The 14,488-nt window shown below is 40.8% G+C and overlaps 1 protein-coding gene across 4 annotated transcripts in view; it reads right to left on the bottom strand.

Moving 5' to 3' along the window:
* The window catches only part of Tenm3 (teneurin transmembrane protein 3), a 654,883-nt gene that overhangs the window by 19,774 nt on the left and 620,621 nt on the right, over positions 1-14,488 (bottom strand). For all 4 annotated transcript variants that reach the window (XM_029570439.1, XM_029570440.1, XM_029570441.1 and 1 more), the window contains 2 exons: positions 6,261-6,436; positions 4,049-4,284 (listed from right to left, as the gene is read on the bottom strand). In XM_029570439.1, coding sequence (XP_029426299.1) covers positions 4,049-4,284; positions 6,261-6,436 — 412 coding nt within the window. The remainder of the gene's footprint in view (positions 1-4,048; positions 4,285-6,260; positions 6,437-14,488) is intronic.

Genomic DNA, 14,488 nt, shown 5'->3' with positions numbered 1-14,488 from the left:
CTTTCATTCAATGGAATAAATATTTGAGCATCCACCATGTGTCAGCCACATAGCTAAATTTAAGTCAAAAACTTGAAAATGAAAAGAACATGCCTGGCGTGGTGGCACATGCCTTTAATCCCAGCGCTTGGGAGGCAGAGGCAGGTGGATTAAAAAAAAAAACAAAACAAAACTTCCTGCTAGGAAATAATGAGAGGTGCAGGGGAGATGTTCCAAGTCTTAGGAGGGGGATGTGAACAGCTCTTCAGACTATTTGGGCCACATGTGACCACAAGCTTCCTGCCCTCATGTTTCATCTCCACCTCGCTGGGCCCCAGGTTCTGTACTGAAGCAGCCTTTCCCATAATCACTTTCTCCCAGGAATTCCTCTCTTGAATAGATGATGGAGGAATGAAATTAGCAGTCAGAGCTGGCACACCCAGTGCTATCTTGAGAATCAGAAACCTTCCCTGTGATCCTGGCATCGTCTCTGGGAGAGCAATCACACATATCAGCTGGAAATCTCCTTTCAGTGTGACTGAACAGACCATGTGAAATAGTGTAGTTGCCAAAATGTCTTGCTGAAGCATTGTGGTTCTGCTATAGAAAGACACCAAAGCCTGATCCTGTGTGCCTGACTCCTCCCTCTATGGAGGTCCCATTTAGAGTAAGGTGGAAGACCAGGAACTTCAGATTGGAATTCCTCTTTCCCTCTATGCTCTATAATTAATCCCTCCCCCAACCCCTGCTCTCCCTTACTCATTTTTGCTCCTTTGGTCAGGGTCTCACACTGTAGCCCAGGTTGACCAACTCATAGTAATCTTCCTGACTCTAGAGTGCTAGGATTATAGGCATGAATCACCATGCCTGGCTCTTCATAATGTTTTTTATGCCATTTATTAAAAAAGAAAAACAATAAAAAAGTGTTACTACTGGGTATGGTAGCACATGCCTTTAATCCCAGCACTTAGAAGCAGAGGCAAGAAGATCTCTGTGAGATTGAGGCCAACCTGGTCTACACAGTGAGTGCCAGACCAGCTGGGGTTGCAGGGAAACCTCTATCTCAGAAAACAAAAACAAAACCAACAAGTGTTATAGAGGAAAGAAATAAAAAGGCTACACTGAGACACAATTTAGGCAGTATCATGTGGTCAGCTAGTGAACAATGTATTTCTCTCTCTTTTACTGAAGTTTCCCTTCCCAGAAACCTGAACAGTTCTGTCTTAGCCATGTGCTGTGTTGGTGGAAAAGCCCAGCATTTGCAAATGTGGTTGAGAGTCTCTGGGTTAGGGTTAGGATTATATCACCATACCTTTTATTCTCAAAGTACTTTCATATTTGCTCATTGGCCCTTTAATGACTATGTGAAAAGGAATCAGTATGGAAAGGGGGAGATTTTATAGTAACATAGGCATAAATAGCCTATCTAGATTATAATGTGATATTATGTAGGTAATATTATACAACCTATTTAAGAATATAGATAACATGACAGGTGTAAGCAAACCAAGAGAATGGAATGCAAATGGCCTGTAGATTTACCATCCAAATTGGCACCTCTGGGTAGATACTCAGGAGTGGTATAGCTGGGTCCTGTTAGGTCTACTTTTGGCTTTCTGAGGAAACTCCATATAGATTTTTATAGTGGCTGGAGTAATTTACGGTCCCAACAATTGATGATTCCCCCTGTGTCCACAGCTCAGTATTTGTTGCTTTCTTAACCAGTGCCATTCTCAGTAGGCCGAAATGGACTCTCTATGCAGTTGTAATTTGTGTTTCCCTGATGGCTACTGATGCTGAACACTTTTTCATATGTTTATTGGCCACGTGTCCTTCATCTCTGCAGACCTGTCTGCTCATTTCATTAGCCCGCTTATTCATTGGGTTGTTTGACTTCTTGCTGTTCAGTCTTCTGAATTCTTTATATACATTATCAGAGGTACTTGTACATCAATGCTTAGTATAGCACTATTCATATTTGCTAAGTTGTAGAATCAACCTAGGTGTCCATCAACAGAGGAATAAATAAAGAGAATATGGAATATATACAAAATGAGATTTTTTTCAGGCATAAAGAAAAATGAAGTTTTGTTGTTTTTAGGAAAATGGACTCAAGTGGAGAGAATCATATTAAGTGAATTACTGTTTCAGAAGACAAATTTCACATATTTCCTTTTATTTGTGGTCCCCAGATTTTATATAGATTCATATATGTACTGATGACATGGAAGTAGAATCACAACTCTTTAGGGGAACAAAGGGTGTCAACAGGAAGGAGGAAGTGTGAAAATGGGGGAGTATGCTTGAAGCACATTATATATAGACTTTGGTGAAAATGAACTTTTGTAGTCCAGTTTAAAATTTAAAAAGTATTTTTAAGTGGAGCCTGACCTAGAACTTGTGTGCTATGAATTCTAGACAAGTGCTGTGCTGTCTTTGGTGTTCAGGGCTGGAAGAGCCCACATTGAAGGCATGTTTTTGGGTATTTGGATGGAGGTCCCCGGATGAGGCTTGGTATGATGTGTGTGCATGTGTGAGAGATGGGGGTTGGGTATCTGTCCTTTAGGAGCTGTTGAGTGAGAAAGGTAAAGCCTGTGAACCAGCACTGAGTTTGCTATGGCTGAAGGAGGGGTCCAGGCTAACGCAGTAAGCTGCAGCAGTAAATGAGGACGTGGACAAACATTGCTTCCCAGGTTCAATAGAAAGGCAGGTTCTTGGGTGAACTTGGCAACAGACCATGATCCCAGGAGAGTGAGCAGAAAAAAGCATGGAGCTTGTTTTCCTGCCTATAGCTGTGACCCACCCTTGTCTTCCTCTAGGGTCTACTGTATTTCCCTCTCAGTCTTCTCACTGATCTAACTTCCCTCCAGCTTCTTCTCCTCATAGCCAAAACTGATTTGCGGCTGCCTGGAGTCAGGCGTAGAAATCAGGCGGCAGCATGTCGCGCTGGCTCCAGAGACCAATGCTATAGCCTCAAACACCCTTGTGATTGAACAGGATCAGAGTATAACCCACAAGTTGGATATAGTCTATTTTTAATTGATAACCTATTGATTATTTTTAATTTCATTTCTGTTTCTTGGAAACAGCCAGAAGCAATATTTAGTTGCTGTTTTTTGTTTTCCTCCCCTGAAGAACTGTCAAGGTGAATAGTGCTAGTTATTTGTAGTGTAGAATAAAAAAGGGACATTAGCAGTAAACTTCATGTTTTATTCTTGCTTCTTGATTTTAAGTTATTTTTTAAAACGGCAAGGGAGGTAATGTTAGGAAGAATTATCTGCATTTACCTGATAAACTAAAAATTTGTTTACTAGTATAAAGAATGAATCGGGTTCATTTCACTCTGGCTGAAGGTGATTTCCTACAACCTATGTTTCAATGTTTAATCTACACTGTCTTTACCAAATAGCTACCATAAATCACAGCTCGCATTTTAGATGTGTTTGGTCTATAATGTAAGAGTGATAAAAAAGCACCTAACAAGTAAATGCAGAGACCATTTTGCAAAGCTCAATTACACCAGCATAATGAGAAACACCACATTTCTCATTAAAAAGCAACACCAGGAGTTTTCCCTCAATAAGGAGGAGACAGCACACAGGTTCTGAAGTTGGCAGTCTTTACTATGCGTCCAGACTGTACTTTGAACCTATGGAGAATGCAAGGAGGGAAGTCCTTTCAATGTCTGACCCGTCTCTTCCAACATTAATATTTGTGACTGTGGAAACTTCAAATATTTAAACCAATTCTAACTTACCCCCATCTGCACATTAAGGAGACACACCTCCTAAGAGAGTGGGTGAAGAAAGATTATGAGGATAGTATTAAGAAAACAAGATTCAGTGGCTATTCAGAGGCTGCAATTGAGGGTATGTTGCATATATTTTCTAAATTTCCCAGAGAAGATTTTATTTACTTAACTGCTTAAATGGTTGGTATAACTTGGGACACACACTCAGTGTAGACACATGAGGGTGACAGGAGGTGAGTCCTGCTCTCCCAAGTAGGCTGTGTGCACAGCACAGAGGACTGACAGCCTCTTCCTCCTCTCCAGGGATTACTTACTTACCCTAAGTTTTCGACCAAACACATTGACTTTTCCTTGGGCCTGCTCCTTCCGGAATCTCCATTCTACCAAATTCTGACCATTCTCGCCAGGAAGAGTCATGTTTCTTTTGGCCACTGTGGGATTGGCGGTGCCAGCCAGAACGTGGGGCTCTGTCTGGTAGTGCGAATCCAGACCGCTGGCATAGATGATTCTAAGGGAGCCATCGTAACCTATCTGGTAATTGTTTCTTAACTGGTCTGGAAAATGAGAAGCACAAAACACAAACTATTCTATGTGGATTAAACTCTTAGCCAGTTGAGCATTCAGAACTGAAAACAATTTCTAAAACTTTGAACCTCATTTATAAAAACATAAGAGGTACTTGATGATGTTATTATAGTCTATATGCCAAGTGTCCCCTCAAAAATGGTTTATGTGTTAGGGACTTGGTATTTAGCTTGTGGTGTTATTTTGGGAGGCTCTTCAAACTTCAGGTGGTAGAGCTTGCTGAAGGAGGTAGATCACTAGGAGCAGGTCTCTCTCTCTCTCTCTCTCTCTCTCTCTCTCTCTCTCTCAAGCTCCCCTTCTTGTCCAGAAAACATTTCTCTACCACAAGCTTTCTCTGCCACAATGTTCTGCCCAATTGCATGGGACAAACAACATGGTCTGAACCCTTTGGAACCATACGCTAAACAAATTCTTCCTCTGTGCTGCTTCTGTCATGTATTCTGTCACAGTGGTAGGAAAGGAATGAACACACATGTTTTTCTAGAGAGTAACAACACATCTTTGACTTCTGGTATTTTATGCTCTCAGAGTTTTGGCTGAACAGTAAAGGTAAACTTTAGGAAAATTTAAAGTCCCAGTTTACTTTGATAAAGTTCCATTTTTCAAGTTTGATGAAATGAAGGCTCACCCTCCATGAGATGGGCAGTAAATAGCTTGCAAGGATCCAAGCATGTAGTCTTTCAGAGGCTGGGTATTCACCTTCAGGATCCTAGAAGGGTCTCCTCCCCCATACTCATCTCTTTGTCTTTTGTCAAAGATGCTTTGAAAAGATCAGCATCCGTAGCCCACATACTCAAAATATTAAGTGATACTCTCCCAAAACTGACTTTTAAGAAAATGGAGCCAACTTAATGTTTTGTATACATAAATACCCCTTTCATATTATAGACTACTGCCTCAATTTAAGATTTTGGAATAATATAGGACCATTTGTGGAAGAAATTAATTCAAGAAATAACACTTCAAGTGAACGTAGTGATTCTCTGACGGAGAAGTTTTTTGTTTTTGTTCTTTTTTAAAAAAGCAAGCAAGCAAACAAACAAAAAACGCACCACAAAACAAAACAACAAAATGAACCAATACAAAAAAATGTCAGAGAAATTTAATGCAGATTTAGTAATTATTCCAAACTGTGACCTTACAACTGCCAATGCCATTGTTAATAGCCTTTTGCTAAGATTAAGAAGAGCTATGGGGCCAGGGAGATGGTTCATTTGTTAAGAGCATTGGCTGCTCTTGCAGAGGACCTGGGTTCAATTCCCAGCACCCACATGGCAGCTCACAATTGTTTATAATTCCATTTCTAGGAGCTCTGATACCCTTTTCTCCATGGGTATCAGGCATGCACATGGTGCACATACATATATGAAGAGAAAATACACACATAAAAAAATCTTTTTTTTTTTAAAAAAAAAGGATTATGGTTGGAGGTTCCATCATAGGGAGAACAGATATACTGTATATAGCTATACATTTGGTCAAAAAAAGGAGAAGTTCAGATATTACATAAATGGGTTCTTGGGATGTGGGATAGAATTCCTATCATATGCTGATTCAAATACCACATTATGATGGATCCATACAGCAATGTGCCTCAAGCTATTGCAGTGAGATGGCAGACGAGAGAACATGCACTTGCAAACTGTTGGATGACACAAAAAGTGGTCCTATGACACATCTGAAGAGCTGGAATTAAGTTCTATTAAATAGGAATGGAAAAAGACATTTTTCCAGCTTAGCATTATCTTATATATTATATGATACTAATGTCTATATAACTACATAAAATTGCATGTAGGGCCTTGATTATTCCATCAATGTCTCTAAAGATTTCTACTTTCCTTTCCTTTTTCTGCTTTATCTTAGATCATGAGGACTCTGAATTCTATTTGGGTGCTGTTGGTACTTGAACGTCATTCATTTAAAATTATGCTTTTGCCTTTACCTTGAACCATGGTGTAGAAAGAATCGATTGAGGACAAATTGGAAGTGATACTGACATCTTCTTCTCTGCTGGATGACTCAATATCCACTGTGATAGCCTTGTCCATGTCCCCGTGTAAGTTTGTAACCACTCCAGTTGGAAATGTAACATTCGTCAGACGACCTTCACTGTCGTAGCTAAATGAGAGAGGAAAGGTGCGGTGTTAAATAGGAACTGCAGGTGCTTTTACCTACAAATGTAAGGTATGGCAGTATTAGATGCACAAATATGGAGGAATATTTGTCTTTGTGCAGGAGTTATTCAGAGTGAGGACTTCAAACATGCTTTGAAGTAATCAAAAGCCTGTTTAACACAGCAGAACCTCACCAGTGAGAGCAGGAGTACACAGAATAGCTCTCCATCTCAGCACATTATTCTTTGAAGTGTGACCAAAATCCTCCTGCACATCTAATTTGCTGTTTCAAAGGGAACATGTTCGCTGATATTAAATTCCTCAGTATTCCTTCATATTTTTCCATAAGGTAGATTTAATTCACTGTTATATGCTTTTAAAGTTTTATCAGCTGTGCTGTCTGTGACAGTGCAATATGCATACATAGGTGCTCCTTGCAAACATATATGAAACATTAGTTCAGCATCTTGAGACATTTTCAACAAATTCATATAATAAAAGCTTTTTGAAGACTTTTTTTTTTTGCAATGTTGAGGGTAGAACCCAGGACCTTGTACATGTTAGGTAAATGCTCTATCACTAAGCTACATCCCTAGCTGTAAAGACTTAAAATTCTCAATGACTAATACAGTTTATGGTAAACTAGGACTTTCATGGTGATGGTGGTGGTGGTGATGATGATCGTTTCTATTTATACTGTTATTTTATTTTTTATTATTTTTATTTTTATGTGTATGTGTGTATTGCCTGCATGTAGGTAAGTGCACCCATGTTGTGCAATGCCCGCCTAGGACAGAAGAGGCTGTTGGATACCCTGGGACTGGAGTTATGGACAGTTGTTAGCTGCCATGTGGGTGCTGGAATTCGAACCCGGGTCTTCTGCAAGAACAATCAGTGTTCTTAGCTGCTGAGCCATATCTCCAGCCCCTACACTGTTATTTTAAAACTGGGTGCTATCTCATGTGATTTATTATGTTTAGTGAAATGAGATGCAACATTTTATGACATTTAATGATTATTTGATATTGTATAACATGCTTACTTTTAGCATGAAAATATGGAGAACTTATCATTTAAATGTTAGAGAGTATTTTAAAAGCTGTCCTGTGCTCATAAAAATGCACTATAGAAACATTTGGCTAAGAGTTGAATTTTAGTATTTGTGGCAGCATCAGAGAAAATTAGAAAATGACCACATTATCCAAGTAAAGAAAAATGAATTCAAAATTATCAATGAAAATTTTAGAGACTTCTTTTGTTACAACAATATACTTAACATTGGATTTCAGAGTAATATGAAGGCAGCTTCATTAATGAAAACATCTAAATGGAGACGCCAACCCTGTACCACTTAAAACAATTGCAGAAGCAAAGATAGTGGAGAATGGGTGTTTTTAGAGGACTATAAAGTTACCAGGGGAGGCAAACGTAGAATCATAATAATAGGTATAAATACAGAGCAATGTGGAATACAGGGTAGAAAAATATTTAAATCAAATTTGCAACAGAAATATATGGAGAGTTTAGAGAGTAAAAAACAAAATCCATTTTGAAAATGTGGTTTGTAACCAGAAGATTCGAGGTAATAAAGGTGGAGAAAATTTCTCCAGAGTAATGCTATGGTTGAGAAAGGAAGGAGGAAAAGGGTGGGATGAGAGTTGGGGGTCTGCAACAGTGCCTGGTGCTGTGCTAACCTATTAATTCCAAGGGGTCAGTGTCAGTGAGATCATAGGTTTGACTGACGTGGTCTGACAGCCTGCCACGCTGCTCAGTCAGTAGTGGGAATGGGCATCAGGAGGGAGGGGAGAGAGAGAGGGGTGGGGAGGAAGAGAAAGCAAATGTACCATTAAGTGTCATCATTGCTTGGACTCAGAAAAAGCAGATCTAAAGAAACAAAGCAGACAGCCTTCCTTCCCACCAGTCCCAATGCCCCGAGCAGATTAAGGCATAAATGAAAGAAATCCAACATTGTTTATTGCTGTCACTGCTTTTTCGGAAGATATTATTGCTGTTGAAACAAGCATGCGTAGGCTTATTCACACAGCAAAGCAGTTACAGAATTCTAAACAAAGGCAGTCTGAAGTTCAGTTTAAAGTCGGTATAATTCTTGCATCATGTTGTAGTTCTCATAGTACAAGTGGATCATTTAGAAATTAACATCCTTTTGAATGCCCTTATAAATGGATAACTCTGTACTGCACTAGCCTTCCCCCATCTTATGCATAGAAAAATGAAAATATGATGTGGTTAAGTCACTTGATCAGGCTCTCATTGTATCTCATGCCTGAGTCATCATTGGAACTGTTAGGCACCTGACCCCAGGCCCATTATTCCTTCTGTAAATCACAGGGCCCGATTTAAAGTTGAGAACTTTGCTTTATATATATATGATCCTACCCACCAGCAGCTTGCTGATTCATTCTTGCTGTCACCACTGACCTGCCCTTTTGCTGGTTTATATTTTCTAGCTCCATTCAATCTCAAGCAGAAACTTCACCTTTTTTCCCGTAGAAAGCATTTTGCCAACCTTTGACTTGGAGCTTTCATTGGCTTACCATTTGTTCCATTTCCTGCTGGGCAGGCACTTTGTATCATAGGATGCTGAGCACACAGAGATCCAGCCCAGGATGCTGAGCATTCAGACCATAACCCATTAACCTTTGGTTCTTTGGGAAATAAAAATACAAGTAACCTTTGGAAGTGGTATAGTTAGAAAGACACAGGGATAAGCTGGCATCTTAGTGGCTCAGCTTAAGAGTTTGATGCCGGAAGTTCTGAATGTGTGCCTTCCAAGGTTGCCTTGGAAGTTGAATGTGTGCCTCTAAGTTGCAGTATTAACAGGGCTGAAGTGTGTGTAGAAGGAAGGCCAGTAATGAGTCAGAGTAAGGCCCCTGAGAGTAAGGCAACTTCCTATCTGGTCACCCAGCAGTTTCTGAACAGCCTTCAACATGCAAGTTAAGGTGGGAGGGGTCTGAGAATCCAAAGAGAATAGGGAATCTGACTGCAAGGAGAAGCCACATCCGTGAAAGTCTGACTACTAACTGTGAGTACTAGGATCATCCTCTGAATATAGACAGATGAGATGTTTTAGAGCCAGAGGAACTAGGGAAGCACCTCACTGAGGTGGCCAGTGTAATCAGGTCTGGAAAAAACAGATAATGGGATTTTCACAGGCAAATCAAGACCAGGTGGGGTGGGGACAGAGACAGAGAGGGGTATGATATGCAGAAATGAAGCTGTGAGGACTGGGAAAAAAAACAGTGAGTTGCAAAGCCTGCAGGGACAGAAAGTCCTCACTGGGGAACTATGCAGGAGAGGGAGGCCTTGAGCAGGCTTCATCATGGGGCCAGGGGCTACTGAGGATGGTTTTCAAGAAAGCAAGGCTTTAATAAGACTGATGTGACGGGAGCAGTGAGGGAGCCCACATGGGGTGGCAGGAAAGGCAGTGAGAGCTTCCAAGACTTGATGATCACACAAAGCCCAGTAAAAACATCAGGGACACAGGGTTTGAAAGGAAAGAATCACCATTCTTTACCCCCACCATTTCGTAAAGAAAGATGATTTAATCATCCTGAGGTAGAAAGGACCCAATTTCAGGGTGAAGGATAGCTGGTTAAAAGGAATAAACTCTGGGGGTGAAAAGCTGTTATTACTTTTCCTTGCCTAGCACACAGGACATGGCTGATAGTCCTAAACAAAAGCTTCGTAAAAGTATGACATTTACAAAACATTTTATTTATTTTTATGTGTATGAGTATTTTGCCTGTATATGTTTAAGTGCATCATGTGCATGCAATGCCCACAGAGACCAGAAGAAAGCATTGGATCCCCTGGAACTGGAGTTACAACCCTTCTTAGCTACCATGTGGGTGCTGGGAACTGAATCTGGGTCCTCTGCAAGAGCAGGCAGTGCTCTTAACCACTGAGCCAACTCTCTAGCCTGAAATCCTTTTTTTTTTTTTTGTCTTTTTGAGACAGGGTCTCCCTGTAGCCTCAGCTGTCCTGGAACTCACTATGTAGACCAGGCTGGCCTTTAACTCACAGAGATCCGCCTGCCTCTGCCTCCTGAGTGCTGGGATTAAAGGTATGCGCCACCACGCCTGGCTGCTGAAATTCTTTTTTAATCAAAGCTTTTTTATGTGACTTGGGACCCTTTGAAAAGGAAGACCTGTCCATTTTTAAGTTTAGGTTGGATGAAGAAGGGCCAGCTGAGTAGATGTGATTGGGCAAGATAGGTATGAGCTGATGTCGATGAATTGAGGGCCAGCAAGGTCTGTTTGTTCAGTCTCCCTGTTCTTCCTAGGAAAGATTACATCTCCAGTCCATCATACCCCTAGATGTGGGGATGGAGCCTTCTGGAATGAGGGTATTATGGTCTGCTTTCAGGGGAGAGTGGTCAGAGAGTGGCTCCTTGAAGTCTTATGAGAAGATCTAGTTTGTGCAACTCCTCTTGGGGAAGAGGAATTCAAGCTTGTATGACACACTTCTGGGGCGAAAGAAGGAAGAAGGATGGTGGAGGGGGTTAGAGGTCTTTTTGCTTCTCAGACTTTCCCAGTCTCCTTCAGTTCAAAGCCCTTAGCATGCTAAAGAGCCATGTCTTCTGGTACTGTGCTATGAACCCTAACCAAAGTGTTACAAAAAATTCTTACTATCTTTATTTCTTCATTTCAGTGTGGATCAGCAAATTTTTTTTCACAGATTAGCACCTTTGTCAACAGAAATGAAAATGAGGTGGGTGAGAGACTTTAAAACCATCAGGGATTCTGGATAAGGGAGTGAAATTGAAAAATTAATTATCAAAGATGACTTTTAGGCATTTCTAGAACTGGAAGTTAACCCTTCTTTACAAAACAAAAACAAATAAACAAAAGCCCCAAACAAACAACCCTTCCCCCACCAAAAAAAAAACAAAACAAAAACAAACAAACAAAAACCCCCACACAAAACAAGACAAGGAAAGGAGAATGATGTACAAGCAATGAGCAGTTGTCCTCTGGTGCCCTGTGACCCTGGGTGCTCAGGACCTTTCCACCCAGTCTGCATACCACTCGACATTGTCTCTTGCTTCTGTGCAGCTCTGTGGCTCGGCTTAAGGTTTGTTGCTTCGCTTCAGGGTACCAGCCCCCTCCCCCCCCCAGCAACTCGCATATTAGAGAAGTAGTTTCTCTTTTATTAGCTTTTTGAATTTACAATGTAATGGGCTCTAGGGAATTTGAATAGACCATCAACTTCATGTTCTCCCCTCCACTCATGTCATAGCTTCATTGCTCCAAATTCATCACACAGCACATTCTTTTCTGCTCCTGACTGATCCCTTTTCACAAAGGACTCTGCCTGGAAAAGACATTCTCCCTCAGGCTTTTACTGACCTTTTGCTCTTGCACCACTGGGGTGCCCCCTCCCCCAATTGATGGTTGTCTATTTGTCTGACTTTAATTTTGATCGCATTTTTGTCTAGACTTGCTATTTTAGCCTTTATGGTGTATTTTCTTTCTTTCTCTCTCTTTTTTTCTTTTTTGTTTTGAGACAGGGAACTTGCTATGTAGACCAGGATGGCCTTGATCTCCTAGAGATCTGCCTGCCTCTGGCTCCTGAGTGCTGGGATTAAAGGTATCTGCTACCACGTCCAACTTCTTTATGGAATATTTTCAAAACTCCTTTTATGTTTCCTAGGCAGTGGGATTACCAATAAATGCCCCCAGAGAATCACAGCTTCAGTCATTCTTAGTTGAAATTGTTGTATTCATCCTGATGTGAAATCTCCTCTCTCCCTCCCATTCATAGACATGAAGTTCCCAACTCTTCATTTTTCCTTCATAATATCTTTCAGATACTTATCTTTCCATTCTGGTAGCTGCCCTAGACTTTGACAACTGGTCTAACCTGCCTCTGTCCACACTTTACATCTCTAGAGCACCATGATTATAATACTTCCCTGCTTAAACATTTTCTTTTATTTTTATTTTATGTGTATGAGTGTATCGTCTGAATGCGTAAGTGCACCTGTGTTGTGTAATGCCTGTGGAAGTCAGAAGAAGGCATCGGATCCCCTGGAACTGGAGTTACAGATGGTTGTTAGATGTCATGTGGGTGCTGGGAATCGAACCTGGGTCCTCTGCAAGAGCAGTCAGTGCTCTTAACTGCTGAGCTATCTCTTCAGCCCCTCTGCTTAAACATTTTCAATAAAAAGAGAGAAACACTGACTAAGCTACACTGTTACTAACTCTATGTCAATAGGCTACTGATATTGCAAATTTATTCAAATGGAAACCATTTGCAGTTCTCCAAAACTTTCTTTAGAACTCAACAACAGGATTACTTATTGTTTTCAATATATTGCTTCTGTATAAAATGGATTCTTTAGTCAAATGTTCAAGTATAGTCATTCTCATCTTCCCAGGGTCTTCTCACTATTAGCCTGCTCTGAATTTCTTAATGGGGTATATGGGTTTGCTTTCAGAGTTGAATCCCATAAGTTATCTCATGAAAGACTCACATGGCCTGTGTTTCACTGTCATCCTATACATGCAGCATAACTCAAATTTCCTTTCATGAGTTGACAACTAGCAAGAACAAAACCAAGAACGGCTCCTCCTGGTTGCCACCTGCTGTGACTCTGTTTTTCTCTGTAGTGCTAATTTATAACATTCTGTCTGTCACTGTGGTAAAGTAGAACAAAATTACTAACCCCATCAGAACTAAAAGTGAATGCAGAAATCATTCCTTGATGGACACGGATACTAGCAAAAACGGAGCAGGACCTGTTTATACTCGGATGCTGGGCTGATCTGGCATCCGAATTTGGTAATAATGTGATTTGAAACACTAGGCCCCAAAGATTTAACATTTAAGTATTCTTTACCAATTATCTCAGAGACAAATCACAATTTCTTTGAATTCAATAGCAATGTTGCCATTAAGAAATCCTCCAAATTTGAGGAGACAGAGCAATCCGTTGTCTTCAGGATGGCGTCTCCTCATAGCTACACAAAACCAAAAGTGACAGGGAAAATGCAAAACAAGAAAGACAAAAGAATTTTTTTACACGAATTTTGTGTCGAGTGCTGAGAGAATCAAGTGCCTGAGAAAAGAGTGTGAACTGATCAGGGGAGGGCAGGCCACACCGATTTCAATTTCTTTGCTGCTATGCTGCTATTGCATTTCTCCTTACAAAGTCTTGCTGAAGGGACAGAGTCTGACCTGTGTTTGCTCCATGAAACCAGGAAGGTAGGCAGTCTGCAGGCACCTGCCATGCTCTCTTCCCCTCTGAATACTCCAGATAGCATGAGTTCAGAGAAGATGGGCAAGGGCAGACCTTCCTTTTGCACCTCAGGTCCAGCCCTTCTGAACATGAAGTACAGTGATAGATGGTCCCAGAAATGATTATTTTTTTCAAGGATCAAATTTAAGAAAAGTGACCCAATGCCTTTCTTCCATGGCCATTATGAGGGCAGGGATAACTGACAAGTGGTAATGCCTGACTGAGAGCCACAGGCTTGAGACACAGGCATCCAATCAGGGAGGTACAGAACTAGCTCCCTTAGGGTTCAAAACCTTTTGTGCGGTCCTCCCCTCCCCTTTCAATTGTTCATTGGTTAGGGAGCATTGATAAGAGTGGGCATATTTATTTATGTAGGTTTTGAAAAGTAGGTTTGTTAGACATGCGATGGCAAGAGGAATTTTTGCTCCGTAGAACTATACATGCCCTCATCACCCCGGATGAATCCCATCATTTCTAGAATTCTCAGAGGACAAACTCATTCTTCTTCCTTCTCTTTGTGCTTGGTGCTTGCTCAGCCATGTACACAAGGACCCAATGCCCAGTAAATGGTTGTGCAGGGAGGACAAGGGGGCATTGGGATCAGGAGACTTACCATATACTGCAAGGAATTTCTTTAAAGCAAGTATCCCATTTAGAAAGAGAAATTTCATCTATTAGTATGACTTGTCACTGTTATCATCAACATCATACATAAGATACTAGGTTCGACAGAGATGTAATATGCATGACTATTTTAGCAAAAGAAAGTTGGTAATTTTTAGTAAATGTTTCTTA

This window comes from Nannospalax galili, unplaced genomic scaffold (assembly GCF_000622305.1).
Source record: "Nannospalax galili isolate Female #2095 unplaced genomic scaffold, S.galili_v1.0 scaffold461, whole genome shotgun sequence".
NCBI classification, from domain to species: Eukaryota; Metazoa; Chordata; class Mammalia; order Rodentia; family Spalacidae; genus Nannospalax; species Nannospalax galili.
This window is presented reverse-complemented; position numbering and strand designations above follow the sequence as displayed.